The sequence below is a fragment of the Electrona antarctica genome (assembly GCF_951216825.1).
Source record: "Electrona antarctica genome assembly, chromosome: 23".
Lineage (NCBI taxonomy): Eukaryota > Metazoa > Chordata > Actinopteri > Myctophiformes > Myctophidae > Electrona > Electrona antarctica.
In genome coordinates, this window is record NC_136804.1 from 16,226,782 (window position 1) to 16,254,062 (window position 27,281).

A 27,281-nucleotide genomic window follows, 5' to 3' on the forward strand; every position below is an offset into this window, starting at 1 on the left:
GTACAACATTGATAACAAAAATAAAATAAAAAATAAAACAACAGGAGGTTTGTCTATTGTTTCTTTTGCTGTTGTTTATCTCTAGACGTTCGAATGTTTATGAACCACAATGGAAACCAGTCTCTGGCTCTTCTGTCATTATCTATTCGGCCTTTTAAGAACAGCATGCACAGTGGCTCACTGGGTACAGAGCCTGCCTGGGAATCAGGAGGCTGCAGGTTCAAGTCCTGGCTCTGACATAGTTTCCCAAAATCATGGACTATAGTATGTTGTTTTTTCATGATTTTCATATTTTTTTCAAATCCTCCAAAATCACGAAAAACGACATGCTATATATGCTGTCCGAAACCATGAACTATAGCCCATGGTCAAAAATGATGAAAAACAAGGATTTGAAAAAAAGATGAAAATCACTCCGAGGCTATAGTCCATGGTCTCGGAGTGATTTTCGTCTTTTTTTCAAATCCTCAAAAATGATGAAAAACGGCATGCTATAGTATGCCGTTCGAGATGGGCTATAGCCCATGGTCAAAAATGATGAAAAACGAGGATTTGAAAAACTATGAAACATTTCAAAAATTCCTTTTCAGGCAAACATGTCCACCGTAAGATGAACCTGAATAGGTTTGAATGGGGATTGTAGGTGTAAGTATGTAGGACTAGTAGCATGCCAACGTTTGTACTATTGCCATTGAGAATGCATTGGGCGTTTAAGTTAAATAACTCAGAAACTACAAAACATTTCACAGTAAAATGTTCCAGCATGTGTCTCCACAGTAAGCTGAATTATAAAAAGTGTGAATGGAGTTTCTAGGTGAAAGTGAATGACCAAAACCTGCACACCACCAATGTCATCACTGTTGGGTTTCATAAACTGTCATTAGAAACTACACATTTTATGATTATTAATTACTTTTATGATTAATAAAGACAAATACTTAAGCAGAAAAAAAGAAAAGCAGAGAAGGCAAACGTGAACAAACAAACCAAATAAATAAATACAATGACAATTCACTGTATACTGGCTGTATGAATGCATCAATGCAGCATGGCCCAAGTCTATTACATGTTTTTGATTTCAATCGTTCTTATCCATACAGCCAGGGCTTTCATTGCACATGAACAAAATAATTAAGAGCATTATAATGAAGAAAAGCTTTTTATTATTAAGAATGCCATGGACACATTGCTGACCCCTGGTGGTCATGGCTCTGAATCAATATCCATATTGAAACGTTTAATTAGCACACAGATCAGCAGTAATTTAAAGCCCTGCTTCAGATTCATACCACACAGTGTCACACTAAAGTAGCAAAAATAGCCAACCTACAAGCTTGTAGATCTGCTATTTTTGCTACTTTAATTTTGTTTTAGTATAGTTAATACATATTTAACCAATTACATTATTAATGAGTGCTGTGACTAAATCATAACTCCATTAGTGTTTATAATTTTAATGTACGGATATTCTACTGTTAGACGGATGATTGGTTCTTGGTTTACTTATGATCCTATACTATTTCTATGCATTTGATATTACCTTAAGTTATTCTTGCTTATTTTAAATCGCTGGATTAAGAGCGTCTGCTGAATGCCTAAATTGTAAAATGTAGAGAGATAATCCAACATCGTATAATCAGCATTTCTAACTTTTTTTTTTTTTGTCACAATCCAGCCGACAGACAGACAGCGATGCTGCTACAGTAATAAATATGTGACCGCTTCTTCTTCTTTTCATGTCATATGAAAGCAGGGAATCATAGCTTCAAATTGACAAATTGGTTGCTCAGTTTGACCCACCAGTTTTGGAGATATGGCTTATAGAGTAATGTCTTACAGTAAACAGCGAGTTGAGAGAACAGGGTTGAAAGGTTACACCTACATGTTTAAGCATTTATTTCATAATTTACATGTCGATTTCAGCCCAATTATTTCAGACATGCTCTAGTAGTATGTGAAGAGTCTGCCTGTGCTATTAACTCATTTTGGATTAAAAAAAAAAAGAAAATCAGTTTTTCTCCTCTCCTGAACAGTTAGTCTTGCCGCCATGACTGTCTCTGTATCAAAAAGAGTCACGTATGTTATGATAATGTCGGTTTGATCCTGGGCTTGCGGAGGTGTCTCATGGAGCTGCCTTGCTCAGAGGGCTTGAAGGGGGCCAGGGCTCCGTAGGGCCTGGGCAGAGGCAGGGGGGCGTCTGGGGGGATGTAGGCATCCGGACGCCGCTCCGCTGCCGTGAAACCACCGTTAGGCAACCGCCTCCTCTCCTCCTCCTCCTGGAGCTACACACACTCACACACACACACACACACACACACACAGACACACACACACACACACACACACACACACACACACACACACACACACACACACACACACACACACACACACACACACACACACACACACACACACACACACACACACACACACACACACACACACACACACACACACACACACGGTTGTATTACTATACTTCTGAGGATATCCATATTTTAGGACAGCTATGTTATGAATGCCATTTTTTGCATTTTACCCCAAGCCTAAAGCCCACACACACGCACGCCCATGCCCGCACGCACGCACGCACGCACGCACGCACGCACGCACGCACGCCCGCCCGCCCATGCCCGCACATGCCCGCACGCACGCACGCACACACGCACACACACACACACCCCTAAATGGTCTCTGGTCTCATGTCTCCCTCCTCTATGCATACCAATAAGGCCCTGTTTGGACAACCAGAATCCTAGCATCTCCAATGGAGGAAGTATCAATATCGCAATATATATATATATAGAAATACATTACAAGTAAAAGTCCAGAATTCAAAATGTACTTGAGTGAATGAATGTACAAAAGTATTGGCATCAAAATGCACTTAAAGTAGTACCAAAGGTAAAAGTAGGATGCAGAATGTGTTGTATTGAAATGTATAAAAATCATTTGAAAATAGCTGATGTACAAGCTTGATGAGACGCATTGTGAGCTTGTACTGTAGATCAGCATTTTTCAAGTGGCCGAAATGTATAGGCATATGGGGCTTAAGTGGTTAATGTATGTTCTGTAATAATAATAATAATCAAAATCTACAAAGTGACTAGTAGCTAGTTTTAAAATAACATAACATTTGCCTCTGACATGTAGCGGAGTAGAAGTAAAAGTACTGGAAATTGGACATACTCAAGTAAATTACAAATTCCTCAAAATTGTACTTGAGTACAGTACTTGAGTAAATGTGCTATGTAGTCATAGCACTTTATAGTACACATGTATAATATATTATATAGTATAGTATGTATAGTTTACATAGATACTCCACTGTTACGTTCTTAGTTTACGCATGATTCATGATAACTACTTTTTATACATGTGATGTATGCCATGCTTTTTGTTATTGCTTAATGTAAGTCGCTCTGGATTAAGAGCGTCTGCTAAATGCCTAAATTGTAAATTGTAAATTGTAAATGTACTTTACATGCTTCTTATCTTCATATTTCAACTTTCTTTCTTTCACAATGTGATGTGAGCTCGTACTGCATATCTGCCGATTCTTTGCCATTTTTTAACTTTGAAATGTGAATCCTGAAAAGTTTTGGGACATACAAGGTTTCCACCCGACAACATCGATGGCTAAATTGATTTTCTTTTCTTAAAAGGAAATCATTGGACCTCCTCTGCTTGGCTCTGCTTGGTGCTCAGATCTATGAGGATATACGACATTTTGCTCCAACATAATCTCTCCAGGATCACAGGAGTATTGGCAGGCGTTTGCTGGCCCGTCTGCGAGGAATTGAGCGGTATGCGCTTGTTACGCTTGTCCAATTGGTAGACTTAAAGAAGTATTTCACCCCAAAAAATGACTTGCCTTGATGGAGATTCATGGAGATTTTTCTTTTGTTTTTATCGCATTCTTAAGCCAATAATTTATGACCGGTGGAGTCTCCGGTAGGAGACACAAAGAGTCTCCCACAGAGTCCTATTGACCGATGATGACCCGGTCATCCATGGACTCAATGCTTCATGGGGCGTGTAATTGATAGAAAATAAGTAATGTTTTGGGTGAACTACTCTTTAACACATACACTGCAGAGAATTTCAATCGTCAAATAGCCTTCACTGCTGAGTCACCCAGGCTCCGATGTAGGTCCGTTTCACGAAAATCCGCCTGAATATATTCCAATCGCTTGTCGTTGTGCGATCAACAACAAGGAAGGGAACACAGATAGAGCGACCCGAAGCGCACCACCATTACAATAGGAATGCATTGGGCCTCAATTTCCCAGGAGCCTCAGCAAGCCAGTGCGACAGATCCGAACGCGTCACCTATCCCACTCTGTCCGAAAATGAAAAAAAAAACTAGTATCTGTCTAAATAACATTTAGAATTAAAGATTTAAATTACATTTTAACCTTTGCACAAGACTGCATGGTCGTCAAGGCTACAGGACAAGTGCTACGGTCTAAGGTGGAGTCTGAAGAGGTGAATTTTCAGATTATGGCTTAACATTTGGGACTGAATCTGCATTTCTAACCACAACGGGGGAGTGTGTTCCACAGTTTGGGAGCCAGAAGGGAGAGGAGTCTGGGACGACGTGTGGAGCGTTAATTGCCCCAGATGTTTTAGGGAAGGTTCAGACAGCTTCTTGTAACTACTTGTAAAAGAATATATTTATATAATGTACAAAAGATCTATCTAATCTGATTATTTTATTCCACCACTGAGCACTGGTGGAAACCAACTAAGAACATTTACTTAAGTACTGTACTTACATGTTTTAGGTATTTATACTTTACAGTACTTGTGTATTTCCAATTTCCAATACTTTTACTTCTACTCCACTACATCTCGGATCCACATATTATACTTTTACTCCACTACAACTCCACTACTTTGTAGATTCTATTATTATTATTATTACAAAACACATAATTTAACTACTTCAGCCCTACATTTGACAACTTGAAATGGGACATTCTGCATAATGAGTATGAGGACTTTTACTTTGGTAATTTAAGTACATTTTGATGCCGATAGACTTTTGTACTTTTACTCAAGTACATATTGAATAGAGGGTATGCGTGTCACATCATCATCATACCCAAAGGTTATGCGGGAACGCCTCCAGAGTGGCAAAAAACTACTTTCTGGCCTCGAGAGCCCATACATCCAAACAGAAAAGTCCTATATCTGTTTGCGTTAAACGACATTAAACTCACTTTGCCACTCGATTTTGCCACTCACTTCATGCATGCGCATACCCTCTATATATTCCGGACTTTTACTTGTAAACAGAGTATTTCTATATTGCAGCATTGATACTTTTGAGTACTTGTTCCAACCCCTGAGGAATTCAGTGTTTATGCGTCTTGTTTGCTCGGGCGTCGTGCATCATTCCAGGGATCGTGCGTGACGGAAATCAAAGCGAGTTGAACGGTCCCACGCCAGATGGATCGAGACATCAAAGTGACGGGGACGTTCTCATGCATGTAAACTCTTTATCCCTGGCATGTGATCACAGCAGCACACACACACACACACACACACACACACACACACACACACACACACACACACACACACACACACACACACACACACACACACACACACACACACACACACACACACACACACACACACACACACACACACACACACACACACACACACACACACACACACACACACACACACACACACACACACACACACACACAGCAGCGCAAATAAAAGGAACACCACAGGGGGTTGAGAGGAACAGGAACACTGCCATTTCCACCACAAACCTTACAGCAACCATTACGCCCGACTTACACTGAGTTGTGTGATGGTTTTCGCACGCCAAAAATAGAAATGTAATGCTAATATAACCAGGTAAGTGCAGAGACTGTTAGAGAGGGATATATGCTGGGGGTACAACATGGATTTATACACAGAGGACAAATTCTTCCAATGCAAAATGCTGCATTCAAGTTCAGGAGAGTTCGGCAATTCTCCTGCAATTCTCCTCAATGCTCGCCTTCGGGTATGGCATGGAGAGGGGGGCATTTGCATTACTCAATCTGTGTCTCATATAATCGTGTTTTAGGGTTTTTACTTTGTATTGCTAATTTTAGGTCTATATGATTTTTTCATGGAAAGCTGGTTCAACTGCTGTTTGCTATAAAGTAGGGTGACTTGACTTGTTAGTCCAAATAGTGAATAGAAAAACTAGAAACTAGACTAGTTTTCAACCCTTTCCATATCAAGCTCCATTATTTTTTAGACATTTGAGCCACGGACGAGATTTAGCCTCTCTGACCCAAAACTTAGAATATTTTGTTATTGTTAAATAAGTCATGCTGTATTGATGTTGGTACCATAGGAGAGAACGAGAGATAACAGGCAAACGTTGATCAAAATAACAACTCTTGAGAGCGTAAAATGAAACCAAATGAGTTTGGTTTCATTATACACACTCAAGAGTTAAAGATCAATAAGGGTCCATTTGGTTACCAACTCTCCATCATTTAGCTGTGGGACCACCTGGAACCCCTTCAAGGACCACTGGTCGAGAACCACTGAACTAGACGATCCGCCGTGGTGGGGACCCTCGACGGGAAGTAGCCGAAAGAAAAGCAAGTTATTAATCTACCATACAGAAAACACATTGTGCTTGTTCGACCACACTGCCACTGTGCAGTAGGTTTGGAAGCACGATCCAATTACAGCACTGCATATAAACAATTTGGTTCCAGGGGGGGATTAAGCTGACGTTTGGTGTCCGGAGTAATTTACTAAATACGTTTCCTAACTTTGAATGCGGCACACACAGAGCCCGAGGTGGCGCGGTCCCATACAGAGTCCCAGACACCAATAACGTCTCCTGAATGCTTGTGTTATAGAAAACCATTGATCCGTTGCAACCTTCAGTCTATTTCTGGTTGGCCGAGCAGCAGCAGCACACGCTCGGTGTCAGGGAACCGTCCAGTTTGCAGCCTGCATAATATAAAACGCAGCGCCGATGTCTTTTGGGCCAAGGTTGTGGCTGGAGAGTCGCATGCGTGTGTACATACACACTACATGCATGCGTGTGTACATACACACTACATGCGTGTGTACATACACACTACATGCGTGTGTACATACACACTACATGCGTGTGTACATACACACTACATGCAATGCACGGAAACACTGTATAGTGTATACTTATTATTATACTTGGAGGACATCAATATTTTATGACGGCGATTTTAGGCCAATTGAACCCTGACGCTACGGCTGATAATAGGCGATCTGCAAGCTCGCAATGTGGACACAGGAACAACGGTCAGCAAAAAACTATAATGCACGGAATTGGATTATGCTCAGACACAATACATCTGTCTGTAATGAAATGCCAGTGTGTGTGTGTGTGTGTGTGTGTGTGTGTGTGTGTGTGTGTGTGTCTCTTTATCTGGTGTAACCTATACACACTATTTGTGTTTGACTGTCGCTGACTTGTCCCTAACAACTTTTAATTGATCGCCTTTCACGGCTTTGGTTTGTTCAGATAGAAAGTGCAGCTACACTAACACATTATGTCTCTTGGTTTAATTTACTGTGTTCACTGATGCCCTCTGCGCGTGTGTTTCCATGTGCGTGCGTGTGTGCACCTATTTGCTTCAATTATTTTCTCTCGTTCCTATCTATGTCTATCTGTCTGCCCATCTATGCTTGTGTGTGCACATACCGTATGTGTATCACATACGTGTGTGTTGACATACGCGCGTGTGTTCACATACGCGTGTATGCGTGTTTGGACTGGCCGCACTTAAATTACCTGTGTTGCTGGGCTTAAGTTACCTTGGAGTGGGTAGGGTCTAACTCTAGACTCGCCCCAGTAACTCTGTCAGAGCAACTATGACTGGGTGGAACGGAACATCAACTTCCCTGCTGACCAATGCCCGAGGTCGCCTCGTTTGGGCAAAACAACAAAGGCAACAATGGCCTGAGCTGAGAGTCTGAGACTCCAAGGGAAGACTGCATGTATCCCTGCATGCTGCGGACCAGTCTGTCTCTGAAGACTGCATGTATCCCTGCATGCTGCGGACCAGTCTGTCCCTGAAGACTGCATGTATCCCTGCATGCTGCGGACCAGTCTGTCTCTGAAGACTGCATGTATCCCTGCATGCTGCGGACCAGTCTGTCCCTGAAGACTGCATGTATCCCTGCATGCTGCGGACCAGTCTGTCCCTGAAGACTGCATGTATCCCTGCATGCTGCGGACCAGTCTGTCCCTGAAGACTGCATGTATCCCTGCATGCTGCGGACCAGTCTGTCTCTGAAGACTGCATGTATCCCTGCATGCTGCGGACCAGTCTGTCCCTGAAGACTGCATGTATCCCTGCATGCTGTGGACCAGTCTGTCCCTGAAGACTGCATGTATCCCTGCATGCTGCGGACCAGTCTGTCTCTGAAGACTGCATGTATCCCTGCATGCTGCGGACCAGTCTGTCTCTGAAGACTGCATGTATCCCTGCATGCTGCGGACCAGTCTGTCCCTGAAGACTGCATGTATCCCTGCATGCTGCGGACCAGTCTGTCTCTCACTCCGTGTTTAAAAATGTTGCCATAGACAAGTGCATTGTTGTCTTTACTATGAAAGGCGATATTGCAGGTTTTACCACCTACGCTGAATCTGTCCACCTGAGGAGGAGCAATCATGCTCCTCACTGTATACTGTTCATCATGGTCATAAACAAATAGCTGAAGCCATAATGTATGTCCCACATCTTAAATGGTTGCCATGTATACAGTGGCCTCTACATACATACAGTAAGTACTAGGCATGAAGAATAGTGAATTTGATATTAAATCTCTCTCATCTATTTTCAGGTCCTCCATCATCGTGTATACTGTAAGCATTCTACAGACTACCGTTAAGCCGTGTATGTTTAGCCTGTCTAATGAATGATGACTTTTTGTTCTCTAACAGCCCTGATGTTGGTGTTGTAAATGAAAACCATAGGGAGGTGTTCATTCTCGAGGTCGGCTGTGCTTTTTATTACAGCTTGGAGGAACCCTTTCTAACCAAGGTGCTGAAATATCAACAGCTAGAGCAGACCATCTCTCAGCAATAGGCTACACTACAGAGACGTAAAGTTTTACTTAGCCAAGCCCTAGAGTATGTGGGGTGCTCAAGTTGGTTGTGAGGGGCTTACAAATGGCCAGCCTCTCTGAGAATTTGGAGGATGCGTTGTTTCCTTTATCCATGATTTATATCTGCTGTGTCTAACAAGTTACTACAGTATATCTCTGCTGTTGGGCAGCACTCCAAAATGTTCATTTTTCAGGAAAAGAAAAAAAATATTGTCAGTTACTTGCATGAGAGGGGGAGAGGTGGTGGCGTTATAGCTGCTTTAGCAGACAGTTTGAGGGTCCAATGGAGTTAGCTGGTTTTGTCAGAAGCAGTTTTTAATACTTTTCATGATTTTTTTTAACCAACACACAGACGTATAGGGTGTTCAATAGCATTGATTTATGAAAATAATTAAACATGGAGTTAGCTGGTTTCTGCTGGACAGTGACAATATTGAATGTAACCATTTACTGCTGTACTGTATGTAGGCGCTTTGCAACTGTCTGTTTTCCTATTATCTGACTGCACTGGCAGTATTTATGTGCTTTGTACAAGGCACGTTGAGCACAGTCGACAAAGCTGTACAGGAGCGCAGCAAAATGATCGACAGGAATTTAAGGGACGATAGAGAAAAGGCTGCCCGGGAGGTGAAGCTGCTGCTCCTCTGTGCTGGAGAATCTGGGAAGGGTACAATTGTTAAACAGATGCATCTGTTTATGTGGACATGTGGACATGTGTGCGTGCGTACGAACCCTCTCTCTCTCCTGCCGGTCTCTCTCTCCCCTCCTCTGGTTTCGGAGCGTCCTCCTCCACTCCTCCTCCATGCTGGTACAGGGAGCCCCGCCCACATTCAAATGCTGCCTGCAGCTCTCCACCTGCAGTACACAATGAAGTGCTCCTTTAAGCCCTCTGCAATTCATCGCACGACGAATAGCAAAAACGTCAGCTCTACACTATTTAGATTTCATTTTTTTTTTACGTTTGCCTATATTAAAATGTCCATTGTTTACCTGATTTTCTATAGTTTCGACGTACATATTGTGATTCCGATTGCATGCTGTTTAGACAGATGCTAGTTCATTGTTTACCTGGTATGCTATAGTTTATTGAGGCACTACTCTATCTTGGGGTGCCGCCCAGAGGCGGGATAATAAAGGTATCTATCTGTCTCTCTGCATTCTATAGGCATGTGATTATTTACCTTGCTTATTTGCCATGAGTATTGTACCAGAGAATGTTACCTTTTTGTGGACTAGATAGAATAGATATATTTTTTATTAAAGTGTCCTACATCATAAGAAGTATGTACCCCACTTTGGGAACCACTGCACTAGGGAAAGTAGGCTTTTGCCACCACAAAACCATCTTGGTATTGGTGAGTAGCGAAATCAGGCTGTGCAGTCAGGCAGGAAGTCGAGAGTAACGTATCCTTAAGGAGAAGTAGTTAAGCTAATACTGCACCATATTATGGATAATTATGCTACATGCATGTCTTTTGTTGTTTTCCCTTTCTCTCCTTTATGGAAATTCCAAAAATGATGGAGCTTGTAATACAGTAGCTCTGCTATAAATGTTTGGAAATGTTTGAATAATCTTTAAATCCCGCTTCTGGGGTCTGAGGTACAAGACCTTTTCCGATGGGGGTCCGAGTGTGCAGGCATATAGTAGAGCTCTGGTTCCGATGGGGGTCAGAGTGTGGGGATTTACAGTAGTAGGGTTCTACTGTTAGGCTCACCTGTATGTGTCTCTGCGTGACGTCCTGCTGCAGAGACACAGCGTTGGCCTGTGTCATGGACAGCTCTGCCACCACGGCCTTCATGCGACGTCCACTGCTGTCCACATGGCGGCGCATGCCGTTCAGCTGCAGACAGGAGGACACATGCAAGGACGTCCATGTCAGACAGAAACATCTTATCTCCATATTTTTACTTTCTTTGTGTTTTTTCCCCCGTAGAATTAATACCGTACTTGATCATCATACTACAGTGTCACGCGAAAGCATCAAAAGTAGCAGATCCGCAGGGTCCAAGTGCGGCGCGAATGGATCGGCTACTTTTGCTATTTTTAAAATTTTGATCATGAAAAGTATAACAATTTTGGACACATGAGGTTTCCACTCGACAGAGACGAGGACTATGGTGGTGTCTGGTGTGACATGTGAGTGTTCCACAAGTAGTATGTGACTATGTGTGTGTATTTGTATGTCTGTATTTTAAAAACGGAGGCGCGTTGCTTAGCTGAGCACCCTAACATGACAGAGTGGCAACACAAAAAGGCTGTGCAACACAGTTACGGATTTGAATCAGTTTACTGTGCTATATTAGTTCTACTTTGTTGTTGTATACCATTATATTATACTGCTCCGTGACTTGAAATTTCCCTCTGGGGTTCAATGGTGCATTTTGTAATGATGATTGCTTTTGGCAGTGGTGCCATTAAATTATAGATCAAAGATGGAGTGGCAGTGTCTATTTCCTTTGCATTTGGCATTTTTTTTGTTCAATAATGTTCTCAATGATGGTATATGGTACATCAATATTTCAGTATTTCATGAAATTGTGGAGAGACCTCCAGCTTCAATAGACACATGATATATGCATTATGAGTTATGATGATCGCAGAATCAATTCCAATCAATTCCAAAGTTAGTAAGAATTGGAAATCAATAACGTTTCGACTTTTGGCTTCTCAGTTCCCTTATCGATTCTAGCGGAACTTGACGTGAGGTCATGTCTCGAGAGACCAGTCACAGTGTCACGTCATTGAGATAAAAATCACTGGTACATTCTAATAAAGCTATTGACTTCTGTTGAATTGCCTGCTGCCAAGCGGTGAAAACAAGGAACACCAGAGTAAGGCCAAGTGTGGACAAGGAGGGATGCATGCACACCGCACAGACTTATAGTCTGGTGAGACGTAGGAGAACTCTAAGTGCCTGCAATCCCCCAAGAACACACAAGGCAGGTAGAGCCTCCTGCAGGTAGAGAAAGGACAATAGCTGGAAGCCTGGATGAGAGGGGCAGTGATTTGGCCAATCACTGCTGATCCGCCAACTGGAGAGTGTTGTGGTTAAGGGTCGAAACTAGGGATGTCCCGATACCGAATTTTCCCGATCCGATATTTATATTTTTATAGAACGCTTATACCATATCACAATAGTATAATATCCATAATCACAGATGATATGCAGTCTAACATCATAATATGGATATAATATTGATATCAGGGATGTCCCGATCAAATTTTTTTACTCCCGATCCGATTCTGATCATTTGAAAATGATGTGATCCGCCCCGATTTCCGATCACGTGATCGGATCGGGACAACCCTAGTCAAAACACTCTAAGAAGGTTGGGGACCACCTGATGACCTCTCTTCCAGGTGTGTGTGTGTGCAGTGAGCGTCTACCTTCCTGGCCAGAGGTAAGCTCTCTAGCCGTGTGACGTCGACCTGCTCGCTGATTGGCTGAGAGAGCCGGGTCACCTGATCCAGGAGCAGCTCCTTTTCCAACAACTGCTCCTCGCGCTCTGCCAGACACACCTCCAGCTGCACACGCACACACACACACACACACACACACACACACACACACACACACACACACACACACACACACACACACACACACACACACACACACACACACACACACACACACACACACACACACACACACACACACACACACACACACACACACACACACACACACACACACACACACACAAATTCTGTCTTAATTTAACTATGGACCCAAATGTAACAATCAAAACATATTTCCAGTTTCCAGTTGTCCAAAGCCGTCACTACATAGTTTTTGTCAATTTAAGACATGTAATGAATAGAGTAACAACCTCTCCTTTATTCAACAGTTGAGCCATTTGTGGATAATACAGTGAGCGATATCTATTCTGAATTTACCTGTACAAGGTTTCTAGTATAAAAAGTTGTATTTACACGGCCGCAGTCGCACGGACGCACGCACACACACAGTCCTGGCAGATAGTCAAATACGTCTTTGAAGATATACAGTATATGCATGAAGCCTATGTTTGAATGGTTATTACTAGTGCGTCTAGGATAAAAATGGAAGAAAATAAATAAATATATAAATAGCGCGTGACTGTGTGTCTAGGAACCGATATGCAGAACCAAAATTATATAATTTGTATGGGTACGCACTAGTACCCGGTACCCGTCATTTGTTATTCGGTTCCTACTTGGAACCAAATTCCATATACCATACCCATCCCTAAACGTGCATGTGCAATGTTTGCACGTGTCCACATGCAAGCATGCACACATGGGAGGGAATACAGACCTGCTCCATCTTTGCCAACAGTTCCATGGTGGTGGGGTCGGAGCCTTTCAACTCTCTGCTTCTGTTGTCATGCTTGGGGTCTGACAGGGCTTTCTCCAACGCTGGCATGCGGTCCTGCACTTCTGACAGCTGCAAGAGGGAGAGAGAGAGAGAGAGAGAGAGAGAGAGAGAGAGAGAGAGAGAGCTGTGACAACAACATAGTGACCTACGTCGCTGTTGGGCAGAGAACTTGAACAGTATGTCCTGAAAAAAGGACACAATGGACAAAAAGTCTTTGGCTCACATCACGACACATCGTGAACTTGTAGATCGGCAATTTCTTGCTATATTTGTGTGACACTGTAGTCTGTAGTGTGAAGACGTAGTCGTAGGGCATTTATTGAAATATTAATTCCTCAAATTCTTGCCCGACAGCAACGATGAGAAGCGAAAGCAAAACTTGTTAAAAATGTTACTGATGCATTACATCATCAACCCCCCCCACCCAAAACAAAAAAAAACACAACCTGTCAGGCGATAACAAATCCGGAGCTCTCTTTAGCTCCAGCTGTCAGAGCCTCAGAGGAACCTTTCACCATTATCGTTGAGACCTCTTATCTCCATGTTCTAACATTTGGTGTTTGTTTAGTAAATTAACAGCCTACTTGATCATACACTACACTTACTACTACAGCGTCACACAACAGCATCTGGAGTTGCAGATCTACAAGCCGCGTTTCGGGCCGCGCTTCGAGCTTGTAGATCTGCCACTCTCGCTGCTTTTGAATTGGAACCTTGAAACGTAACAGTTTTTCCACCTGACAGAGACCATATCAGAATTTACCACCGACTTTGCAGCCCCCCCCCCCCCCCCCCCACACCATCAAATCGATACATGCAAGGTAATAATAATGGATAAACGCTTGTCAACAGTGCCTTCCTTGCCTTTTCCACTGCAGTTAAGTCTCAATCCCTGGAAGAGCAGATTTGTGTATTGTGCTGCGTATAGAATACATAGCTGTTTGAAAAGGCTGATAAGCTTGTAGTACAGCTCCATTAATTAATGGATTCCTGTGAGGGAGACTTAAGCCTAATAGGCTTAAGTCCAAGATAACTGATTTTCATATATAGAATATAAATCACACCCATGTGAAGTGAGGGGCGCTATATTAAAGTCTAACTCATGTTGCCATGATTAGGTGATGTAATGGTGATGCAAAACAAACATTAAATTCTCTTTATTGTCAATGGCATTTAATGTTAGGGACAAGATGACGTAAATTTCCCTTCATTGTCAATGGCGTTTTTAATGTTTGTTTAACAAAAAACAAACCTGTATATAGGAGGGGGTAGAGCCCCTCAAAAATCAGACCCCTCTGAAGTGAGTGGTGCTGTACTGTATACAAGCTCTCCTCCCTGGCCTCATGTGTGTGTGTGTGTGTGTGTGTGTGTGTGTGTGTGTGTGTGTGTGTGTGTGTGTGTGTGTGTGTGTGTGTGTGTGTGTGTGTGTGTACAGTGTGTGTGTGTGTGTGTGTGTGTGTGTGTGTGTGTGTGTGTGTGTGTGTGTGTGACAGTGTGTGTGTGTGTGTCCTAGAGCTGGGGTTTTGTTGGAGGTCAAGAAATTCAACAGAAAAAGGGAGAAAAGAGGGGGAAGTGCACCGGATTGTCTGGTTGAGTCATTATTATTAGTAGACCATGGACCATTGGTTGAGAAACAGTGGCATGTATACACATGGGATGCATAGCAAGTGTTACAAAAGCACTAATCTTTTATCCCCACCCAACACAGTGGTCCCCAGGTTGATTCTGGTGGTCCCTCGTTCACAATCAGTTGAAAACCCCTGCCCCACCCCCTATCATGACAACGAGCGCCCCAGAAGGCAATTTCCAATTCATTTTTCCCATAGAAGTTTCAGAAAGTATTTAAGTAAGACCTGTAAGCCTCGGTCAAAGCCAACTCGGATCGTGACAAATCATGACAACAAAAAAAAAAATTGGGCCGGAAAAACAAGTTGTAGTTGTACCCTTTTTTTCTTCTTTCTAATTATTTGTTCGGCCCCAAAAATCTTGTTTGTTGTCACGATCCGAGTTGAGTTGGCTTTGACCGAGGCTTACAAGTCTTTAAATAAATACTTTATGAAACGTCTGGGAAAAATTAATTGGAAATTGTCTTCCGGGCCGCTCGTCGGGGGCGGGACTGCGACGCTCTATATATCCAGCCTATATCCAGATCAGAGTCTTGCATTATTTTGCAACCACTTCGGAGAGTCACTGGCCTAAAATGATAAAACATGTAAACATATTTTCGTCCTTGTGTGTATGTTTTCCTCTCCAACTTGTCCTCTTCCGTTCTATAGCTTCCTCTCTCCTCCTCCCTGTTCTGTTCTTTTATTTACTGTGCATGCTTCACCTCGACAGGGATTTGTCAGGAGAAAAAAAAACAGACCCAAAAATACTTATTTTGTTGCTGTCAGGCAGAAACCTTGTATCTCCATATTTCAACTTTGTATGTTTTTTGAATGCCCTTATTCTTCACGATACAAGAGTGCCGCAAAACAAAAGTATTGAAAATACCATATCTACAAGCCTGTAGATCTGCTAATTTCCCTTTTTGATGTTTTTACAATAATAATAATAAAAAAGGAACTTTTGTTTGGACATACGTTTCCACGACTTGGTGGTTTCTCTCTTATCGCGCTCCAGCAGGCCACTTTAGCAAGGGTACACTTTCTATATTTGCACTCTGGGCTAGCTGAGAAATGTCTTAATAAGCTTTTTTTTAATATATATATTTCATTTTTTTTAACGTATTTTTACTCAAAAACTCTGTGGAAATAGTGGCCTCAAACCCTTTGGGGAGAGGGTTAGTCACTCAAAATGCAGACACACACTGGCTCTGTAAACGCTGTATGCATTCCTAACGTGTGCCTTGTTTACCGAGGGCCCAGCTCAGCCTTCATCAATATGCCCATACACGGACAAAATGTGTCCGTGGCAAATTATATATTGTTTTACACACCATTATAATGTTGCTGGGGAATATGCATGACACTGATTTACTATGACACTATGAATGGCACATTAGGGGTCCACAAGGACAGCGGCTCTCAGACATTTTATTTAGTTACAGACCTGTAATTGGCATTTACAGGTTTGTGTACTCACTTTGTATGTCTGTGGCAAAAACTGAATTTTTACAAAAAAAAGTCCAGCAGAACTCAGCATGGCGATGACCCCTGCCCTAGCTGGCTGCATGATGTTGATGATTTGTTTGTGGGGGAAAGTCATGGAGTATAACGTTGAATTCTAAACGACAAAATGCTCAGAAGTAACTGCAACTGTCCACTGGTCAATGGTGGAAAAAGTACTCACAATTTTTACTTAAGTAAAAGTATCAATAGACATCAATAGTATCAATATAGACATACTTTGTTAATGTTGCAAGAAAAAGTCCGGAATTCTAAATCTACTTGAGTAAAAAGTATAAAATACTTCAAGTACCAAAATTAACAGTATGCTACTCATACAGTATGTGCAGAACATCCCATTTCACATGTTCAAAATGTATGAAAACTTGTTTGAATATAGCCAATGCACAAACTCACAACATATCTACAGCTTGTAGATCTGCCATTTTCAAATGGCTGAAATATAAATATAGGGCTGAAGTGCTTAGTGTTTTTTGTAATAATAATGAAAATCTTCAAAGTAACTATTAACTAAAGTTGTCATGTAATTGTAGTGGAGTAAAAGTACAGTCGGTGGGACGGAACCACTGCTTTACACCACTGATAAGAAGGAAAAATAGATGATGTGGGAATGGAAACGGAGGGAGAGAGAGAGAGAGAGAGAGAGAGAGAGAGAGAGACAGAGACAGAGACAGAGACAGAGAGAGAAGGAGATCAAAGCAGAACAGACTTAGAGCTGACCTAAGACGACCATCATGGTATCGTGTATCTAGTCTGCACTCAACTCAACTCAACTCAACTCAACTCTAGCTGGCCAGATGTATGGAGAACCGGGATGACTGGAAGCAACGGTGGACGCATACTAAGTTTGGGTTTCTGATCTGGTCGGGACTCGGGAGCAGATGATAACTTACGCCATGCTGTAGTCACTGATTTGTAGTCATCGATCAGGCCGGAAACCACCAAAACGGAGTCAGAATTACCCAAAATAATTCCCCGCGATCAAGGGCATCATCATTTTAGGGCCTATCCAATTAAAACTGTGATGCGGAGTATGAATCCGACAAGTTTCTCACCTTAACAGAATAATTATTTTTTATTTTTTATCATCTAGACCGGTTCACACGGGCGATTTTGAAACACAGACCTTCCTCCGAGGTAGAAAGTCTGGTGACGTGAGGTTATTTATAGAGCACCATGCACTGTGTTGTAAGCTTATAGAGCACCTACTTTAGAGTTGCCTAATTCTGGTTATATACGGGATGTGCATGTTGTCTCACGCTTTAGTCTTAGAAGCCGAGAACAAAGCTAGTGACACATGCTCTGCTCCCAGGAACATAATCCCAGATGGCTCTGATGTGAGGAGACAAGCTGTGGAATCAAGAGCAGCGATGCTTCCCCTCTTAATCAGGTCACATGACAGAGGTGATCCCGAGGAGTACGGATGGATGCCATGTGATTAACCACTTGAACCCTCTAGCCTCAGTGGAACGAGTTACGAGTGTACTTTTGTATAGAGCTATTTTTGGAGAATGCTCCCCCCAGGATACACATGCTGGGGTTCAAGTGGTTCACAAGAGAGAGAGAGAGAGAGAGAGAGAGAGAGAGAGAGAGAGAGAGAGAGAGAGAGAGAGATGAGCGGAAGGTGTACTGACAGTTAAATAGAAGGAGACTCATAATGAAGGAGACACATAGATGAGTGAGAGAGCCGGAGCCAGAGATGGATGGAAACAGACGGATGGATGAGAAGGCTTAGGTCACAATGAGGGAGTGTGAAAAGTGGACAGGATGACCATGAGAAAGACACCTGCGATGAGAGTGAGACACAGCAGCAGGATGGACAGTCAAAGGTGCTATCAAGTTGAAGTAAAAGGTCATTATAATCAACGCTATAGTGCATCTGGTTTCGAGCTCCATCCCTACTTAAGTACAGTAAATTTACTTAGTTACTTTACACCACTGCCAATCACCCACCATTATAGTATTTTAGAAAAAAAACAATTTAGTTTTAGTCGACTGAATATCAAAACGTTTTAGTCAATTAAATCTACAGTTGATTTAGTTGACAAAAAAGAATTCTGGCGGGCCGTGATGGCGTCGTAAATAATGCCTGATTTATCCGTGTGGCTACAAGCTCACAACAACGCATGGATGAAATGAACACTGGCTGAATGCTACTAATTGTAATGCTCATTATGTCAGCATCGCCCATTACAGAGACACAGACAATATAACAGCAATACAAGCGACAACAAAATAAAAAATATCTTCAGCTGAAACAGTGTTACAAAACAAAATCCAATGGAGTTAAATTTAGTCACAACCTCTTGATCATTTTCCTTGGTTCAACATTTATAAAACCCACAGGCACATTTAACCATTTTCACATTCATCATTCTGTGAAAACCATAGAAACTACTTTGAAGGCTTCTAATGCCATAACAACCTTGGACGAATGTATAGGCTATACTTCAATCTCTCGCTCGCTCTCTCTCTCTCTCTCTCTCTCTCTCTCTCTCGCTCTCTCCCTCCCTCCCTCCCTCTCCCTCCCTCTCCCTCCCACTCCTCCCCCTTTGATCGTGTTGCTTGTTTTTTTTTTGTTTTTTTTTAAATGATTGAGAAAATATATTATACAAGTTCTGGGTTCGTCTTGGGTGACTGTGGCATTGCTCAAAGCTTCCTTTTGATTGGCTCAGGACTGTAGTGTGCCACACCCGTACCAAATATCACCTTGAAACCTTGTATGTCCAAACCCTGTCACTTCTCACTTTCAGCTATAAAAACCCCCCCCAAAAAACATTGCAGATCTATAAGCTCACAATGATGCGACGCGTTGTGAGCTTTTAGATCGGCTATGTTTCCGTGTCACTGTGTACAGTAGTATGATAAAGTTGGACATTAGTTTCCAAAAACATGAAAAGTTGAAATAATGGATACGAGATTTCTGCGACTATATCTTAGAATGTGCTCGTTCTACAGTATCACACAGCTGAATCCTATTTATCTGTTTATCTGTGATCGTTATGATCATAATTATCACCACTCATGACAGAAGATGACAGCATAGACACCCTCATGAATCTTTCATTACAGTTTGTACGTCTCCCCTCCCGACACTGGAATCTGCAACTGTTTCTAAGGAGGGCCATTAACCCAGACAGACAGACAGACAGCGTCCCAGAAAGAAATTGTCCCTACAAGCTCACAACAGGCAGGCAGGCAGGCAGGCAGGCAGGCAGGCAGGCAGGCAGGCAGGCAGACAGACAGACAGACAGACAGACAGACAGACAGACAGACAGACAGACAGACAGACAGACAGACAGACAGACAGACAGACAGACAGACAGACAGACAGACAGACAGACAGACAGACAGACAGACAGACAGCGTCCCAGAAAGAAATTGTCCCTGTGACTGAGACAGTGACCCAGACAGACAGTGACACTGTCTAGCTAGTGTTATGGTCAACTTATACTCAGCGCGCTCTGGTGCCGCGCACCGGAAATAGCCGATCTACAAGCTCACATCGTGTCCCTACTCGCAATGCGTTGAGCTTGTAGATCGGCTATTTTCGCTGCCGGTGCGTGCGTGTCACACCGACCCGCGGCCAAGCATGAAATGTGTCTTTTTGGGAGAGTGATTGATTCCAGAGTGCTCCCCCCACCCTATAGCACATCATGCCACCCTGAGCCATTTAAACACTGGGTGATGGATGGGGTACATGCAAGCACATCTCCATCACCCTCTCTCTCTCTCTCTCCACTCCTCCATCAATCTTTCTCTCTGCCTCCTCGTCCTCTGCATGTCTGTCAAAGTTCTGCCGTCTTTCCGCTTAAAAGGGCTTCGTATTTTCCCTGCTGTCGTCGGCACAGAAACCCTGTATCTCCCAAGTTTCAACTTTGTATGTTTTTTTTTAGTTTTAGTTTTTTTTACATTTATTTCTTCATAAAGGGATGATCTGCTTCATCAGTGTCACACAAAAGTAGTGACAATAGCAAATAGCTTATAAAACAATAACAATAATAATAATAAAAAGGAAAGGTTTAGACATACAAGGTTTGCACCCAGACGTTATCGACTTTTCCGTCTCAAATTCTGAGCTTCTTTTTTTTCCCTCACAATTGCCCGTCTCACCTTTGTGGGGGGAAAACATTTGGAGATATAATGTCAATGCTGCGAGATGAAAATGATTTATTTTGATATGAAGGTAGAATCAAACAAAAATAAACAATTCAGGTTTTTTCTTTCACGGACTGAAACTGGCTTCCATACTAAACAGTCTGACCTTGGAAAACCTCAGAAAAGATGCATTCTTGTAAGGTTTTTCAAAATTGGAAGAAAATCAGTAGACTGCTGTTACTGTATAGCGTTATTATCGTGTCGGCTTTGATGCATATTAACCTTACCACACTAATGGGCCGAGATGCAACAAAACGGTTTTAGCGTTCGTCGCAGCGGTGTCATAATGTCCTGTTGCACGTCGGCGCATGGTGACGCATGTTGACGCAAGTCGACCCAAGTGATTCAATTGGTTAAATTCAATGGTTGCTTGCATCTACATGTGTCTACTTGCAACCAAACGAGTTGCATGGCGACCCATTGGTGTGGTTTGATGACATCCTCAACTTGCATCAGGAGAAATACAAGACAAAGTATTTATAATAAATGACATATTCTTATATAGGGCAATTATAATGTATTAATGCATTACTGAGCGGTGCCCGTGGGGCCTCTACAGCGGTGCCCGTTGGACACTGCAGGCCTACTTGTAACGATGCAAGTTGGAAATGCATGATGCCCCACCCACATAGTATGCGTTGGAGCCTCTACAGCGGTGCCCCTTTGGGCAACTGGCCTACTTGGAACGATGCAAGTTGGAAATGCATGATGCCCCACCCAGATATTATGTCTGTGTCCCTGTTATGCTCATATATGGAGTTCTTTGTCAGGCATGCCCACATATGGAGTCTATGCAGACGTCAGAATGATGTCAGAACAGGCCATCTCCATATGGACCCTGGGCAGGGGCCCTGTCCAGAGCCCGGCAGAGGCCTTTTGGGGGCGGTTCTGGACAACCGTGAGTCTGACCGACTCGACACCGGCCACTGCACCCCCTGTGGTGTGGAACGCGTGCGTCGGATTTGAAGTCGGTAGGACGAGCGGTTCTCGAGTTACGTGGATTACACAGACAGACAGAGACATTTATAGATATAGATAAGGCTTATTAGCCAGGGACCCTTTTAACAAAATAGCTTGTGACCTAAATAATATTGGAGCCATTTGGAACACAGGTTCGTTCGTTCCTCCCATGATTTCTTGAAAAGGAACAATCTTGGACATACAAGTTTTCCTTTCCGCCAACGACTGTACAGTTTCATACAGTGCAGAGCCCCCCCCCCATCCAGTCCCCCCCCCCCGTCTCTCCAGCTCTCCTCGGGAGCCGAGCAGCGAAACACAGCCTGTTCCCTCTAACTAGCTCTGTCTCCATCGGTCTGTCACTCTTGCACTACCGTATGCTGCGAATTAGACCTCATATTCTGGCTTTTAAAACTCCACATTATTTGCATCTCTTGCCGACATGCGTCTCCCACCTTACAGTCTGTCTGTCTCCGCCTGGCTCTACTGTAGCGGTACTGTATTCTGCATATTTATATGTATATATACGGTATACCTTCTGTCTTGCCTCAGGGGAGTTTAGCCTCAATTAGTGTTTATCGTCGCGGTCGGGTGGAAACCTTGTATGTCCAAACACTTTCAGGGAAATGGGGAGAAAAACCAATAACGTGTGTTTATTCACGGGCCTTCAAATCACGGGCCTTCAAATCCAGTCGTACGCTGCACTGATCAGAGAAATGATCACCATTTGAAATGTTTATCTTGATCAGTACTATTTCTATGCATTTGATATATTTCCTTGTGTTGTTCTTGCTTACTGTAAATCGCTCTGGATTAAGAGCGTCACGTTGTGAGCTTGTAGATCGGCCGTCAGCGACATTATAGCCGTGTCCCTCTTTCTATATTCCTACCTGGTGTCTCTATCTGCCCGTCCGTCCGTCCGTCCGCCCGCCCGCCCGCCCGTCCGTCCGTCCGTCCGTCCGTCCGTCCGTCCGTCCGTCCGTCCGTCAGTCAGTCAGTCAGTCAGTCAGTCAGTCAGTCAGCCCTGCCCTTTATCAGTGTAGTTCAAGTCAGAGCGAACGCTTTATTTATTCGACTGGTTGAAGACGGAAAACATGGTGCCTTCTGAATCTACATACAGCGTAAACCGACATGTACTATATAAGAGCAAACACAGAGGCTTCAGGCAGCAGACAGCCTCAAAATGCTCTCGCCAGCATAAACGAAAAGAAAGAAAGAGAAAAAAAACCTTTGGGGACAAATGCGGCGACACCTCTGCAATAATACAACAGCCACACAGACAAATAAGAGCTTTGTGTTGTTTAGAAATCCAACCGCGTAGCGGCGAGTGTGTGTGTGTGTGTGTGTGTGTGTATAGCGGCGGCCACTCAGGAGTGTGGTTATAGAGGTCTGAGGCAAAGCGTGGGCCAATTTCTCCTGAAGAGCAAAATGTGAATGGCGGTCAGAGTTGGCTGCTGTTGGATGGTGGGAGCCCGATTCGTAGGAAAAGGTCAGGCTTTAAGAGGCGAGCCGAATTTATGTGTTGGCGGAGGTGAGGAGGAGCAGTGTAGAGGTGAAGAGTTTGCAGAATTTGTGTACTTTTACTTTTGTAACTGCAAGTATTATCGTCTCTGTCAGGTAGAAACCTCATTGTGTCCAAAACTGTTACTTTTCAGGATTCAAATTAAAGAGTGCGATGCTGTAGTATTAGGTAAAAAAACACAAACTGGTAAATTATGGAGAGATGAAGGTTTCTGCCCGACAGCCAGATATTATTTAGATGCCAGTATTTTGAAGAAAGGTTTTTAAATACAGGCCTTTTTATCTGTAACAGAGCATTTTTGTATGGCATTTGTTGTTGCTACTCTTACTACTACTTCCACCAACCTTTTCAGGGTCATGAGAGCCTAACTTGACCTTGATGACCTTCCTCTGTTCAGACATCTATCTCTCTCTTGCATCTTGTCTGCTTCTCTCGTCTCTCTTTTGTCGCTGTCCTTTGCTTTTCTTCCTCCCTCGCTCCCTAGCACTCTTTGATTCTCTATCCCAATGAACAATGTGCTCCGATGAATCCATCCAATTAAGTGGTCATAATTTTTGACCACTTCGTCAAAATTCCATTTTGCCACGGACATAGAAAATGAGTGGACAACTGGACAATAATATTACCAGGAACACAAAGAGCAGCTAGCCCCGAATGACCATAACAGGTCTGTAACTCTGAGTGTTGGACCCCACGGGTCCATTTGGTTCCATTTGTGCACACTCAGTGTTATGTTGGTCCTCGCAAATAAAACATTTGAGAACCTCTGGCCTAGTGGACTCCTAATGTCTCATATTGTCATAGTAAATTTACAATTTACAATTTACAATTTAGGCATTTAGCAGACGCTCTTAATCCAGAGCGACTTACATTAAGCAATAACAAAAAGCATGGCATACATCACATGTATAAAAAGTAGTTATCATGAATCATGCGTAAACTAAGAACGTAACAGTGGAGTATCTATGTAAACTATACATACTATACTATATAATATATTATACATGTGTACTATAAAGTGCTATGACTACATAAAGTGCAATTCTAGAGCTGTCTACATAACAAGCTATAAGTCTGTTTAAAATACTATCTAAGTCTACATAATGTGCTATCTAAGGGGCTAGGCTAGGGCAAGTGCTACGGGCCATGGTGGAGTCTGAAGAGGTGGGTTTTCAGACTACGGCGGAAGATTGGGAGTGAGGCTGCAGTTCTGACTGCAATGGGAAGTGCATTCCATAGTTTTGGAGCCAGAAGGGAGAAGAGTTTGGGACGTGTGGAGCGTTGTCCCGGCGTTTTTAGTGAAGGTACCTCCAGCTTCCCTGTGTCAGTGTCATACTTATTCTAAAGAATACCTGGAGACTTGACATTCAGTAAGTGGGTCTTATGATCAAAATAACAACGTTATAATGGTGTGTAAAAAAGAAAATCTCAAATTTGCCACGGACAAGACCAAGTCTTTGCCACGGACACATTTGTCCGTGTACGGACATATTGATGCACCCTGATGCATGCAGTCACAAGCATTAAACCCACAAACACGACCTTTACTGTAATTACTTACAAAAATAGCCAATGTACAACGTACTTTTGTGACACTGTAGTATGATCATGAAGTATAGGCCATTAATGTGTCTGTCTGTCTGTCTGTCTGTCTGTCTGTCTGTCTGTCTGTCTGTCTGTCTGTCTGAGTTGTTATCAAACTTTTTCATGTCAAGGACCCCCAAAATGTATCTGGCCTCTCAGGCCAGATACATGAAAATATTTTGTGCCAGGGAGTCAGGGACCCCCAGAAGAATAGATTTCTGTCTACAAAGTTTCCAAACATTTTTGATATTTCTGCCTCAAAAATACTATAGCAGATGTACAAGCTCGCAGCACGTCATGATGGGACATGATGTGATAGTGTAGATCTGCTATTTTTGAATCGTCAATGGATAAAGTGGTTAAAATGATTGTGATGTTGTATTAAATACTTTTGCTGGGGACCCCATTGTACCCCCCCAAGGACCCCTGAGGGTCCCCGACCCCCACTTTGAGATCCAATGGTCTGTCTCACCGTCTATCACTTCCACATGATGGTATCCCTGTGTGTGTGTGTGTGTGTGTGTGTGTGTGTGTGTGTGTGTGTGCGTGTGCGTGCATGCGTGCGTGCGTGCGTGCGTGCGTGCGTGTCTGGTCCTGCAGTGCAAGTGATTGTGTGGGACATTCCCATGCAGTGTTAATCATGTTTAATCAGTGTCAGCTGGGCTGTATGGAGGACACACAGACACACATAAACTATACTACAGTATGACTCAACACTACAGAGACAACACGCTGTCCACACCCTGCTATCAACCTGACATGACTGACTGTGTGTGCGTGTGTATGTTCACCGTATCAACCTGACATGACTGACTGTGTGTGTGTGCGTGCGTGCAAGCGTGCGCATACGCGTGTACGTTCGCTGTTCGTGTGTGCTTGTATTACTACTGTATACTTGTTAGGTCCAAATATCCCCAAGTAATATGTTCACCGTATCAACCTGACATGACTGACTGTGTGTGTGTGCGTGCGTGCAAGCGTGCGCATACGCGTGTACGTTCGCTGTTCGTGTGTGCTTGTATTACTACTGTATACTTGTTGGGTCCAAATATCCCCAAGTAATTACAGTGGTGTAAAAAGTACTCAAATGTTTTACTTTTTGGCCTAGTACTGCCATATAGAAATACTTATTATACATCAATGATTACTTTTACTTTTGGTACTTCAAATATATTTGTATGCCAATACTGTACTTTTTTGAATTCCGGACTTTTACTTGTAACTTTCTTGTAGTTTTTGATACATTTACTTAAGTAAAACAATTGAGTACTTTTCCCCACCACTGCAGACAGGTGTTCTGGGTGTTTGCGTGTGTGTGTTTAATGCAGCAGACTGCAGGTGCCAGGTGACACAGCAGCTCTCACACACAGACAGCGTCCCAGTAGCTACCCTGGATCAGACCCACTAGGGAAAGACCAGGGCCACACAATCCGTTGGATCCACTCCGGAACTACTCTGTCAGTCATCACGTCCGGCTATGGCCGAATTTAGCCCAAGGAGTCTTTTTCGTGCAAAACTAATGCTTGGAATGGGTTCAGAATCATGAAAATCCCCTAGTTTGACACGTCACGTGCTACTTAAAGTATAATGAAATTTAGAACATTTTGCCATATATTGGTTGTTGATGGTACCCCAACTTAAGCTGTCAAAAATTATTCTAGGGTGGTTGAATAGAAACCAATGCGGGATATGTTAGTAGACTAGACACCCTTATAATAATAATAATAATGAATTGCATTTTTATTACGCAGTCCGGGAGCTAGGCCCAGCCCTCATAATGTTTTCTGCTACCTTTTTTCACTATTATTTCCTGTTAGCATATATGGGCCATCTCAAAATGATTGGTTTCAGGGGCCCCAAAACCCCTTTTTTGGTATATGTCTCTGGCGAAATTGTGTAAAGGCAAATATTAATTCACTAAAATTACATAAATACACATGGAAGTGTGAAATGTGGCATGGAGTATCCTGACACATATGGGTATGTAGCAGAATAGGATTTTGGGGCTTGCTACCATTGTATTGTTATATATGACCTACAATCCTACATCATCAATATGGTTATTTTCCAGCACATTATGGTGAATATCACTGCCTCACTTGTATATAGAAAACTTCCCATATCCTTAAGCTTCAATTTAAGACCAAGATGACCTTTCTATCTTGTCTCCATCATAACTCTCTATCAGAATGTCTATCAGAATGTCTATCAGAATGTCTCTATCATAACTCTATCAGAATGTATCTATATCAGAATGTCTCTATCAGAATGTCTCTATATCAGAATGTCTCTATATCAGAATGTCTCTATCAGAATGTCTATCAGAATGTCTCTATCAGAATGTCTATCAGAATGTCTCTCTATCAGAATGTCTATCAGAATGTCTCTATCAGAATGTATCTATCATAACTCTATCAGAATGTCTCTATATCAGAA

The 27,281-nt window shown here is 42.7% G+C and overlaps 1 protein-coding gene across 1 annotated transcript in view; it reads right to left on the reverse strand.

The window, feature by feature from the left end:
• Nucleotides 1-1,407: 1,407 nt before the first annotated feature.
• ccdc146 (coiled-coil domain containing 146) overlaps nucleotides 1,408-27,281 on the reverse strand; it is a 163,355-nt gene continuing 137,481 nt past the window's right edge. Inside the window, exons 20-24 of the mRNA XM_079494262.1 lie at nucleotides 13,437-13,565; nucleotides 12,524-12,661; nucleotides 10,851-10,976; nucleotides 9,868-9,990; nucleotides 1,408-2,282 (exon numbers count right to left, since the gene is read on the reverse strand). Of these exons, the coding sequence (XP_079350388.1) occupies nucleotides 2,082-2,282; nucleotides 9,868-9,990; nucleotides 10,851-10,976; nucleotides 12,524-12,661; nucleotides 13,437-13,565 (717 nt within the window). The 3' untranslated portion in view covers nucleotides 1,408-2,081. The remainder of the gene's footprint in view (nucleotides 2,283-9,867; nucleotides 9,991-10,850; nucleotides 10,977-12,523; nucleotides 12,662-13,436; nucleotides 13,566-27,281) is intronic.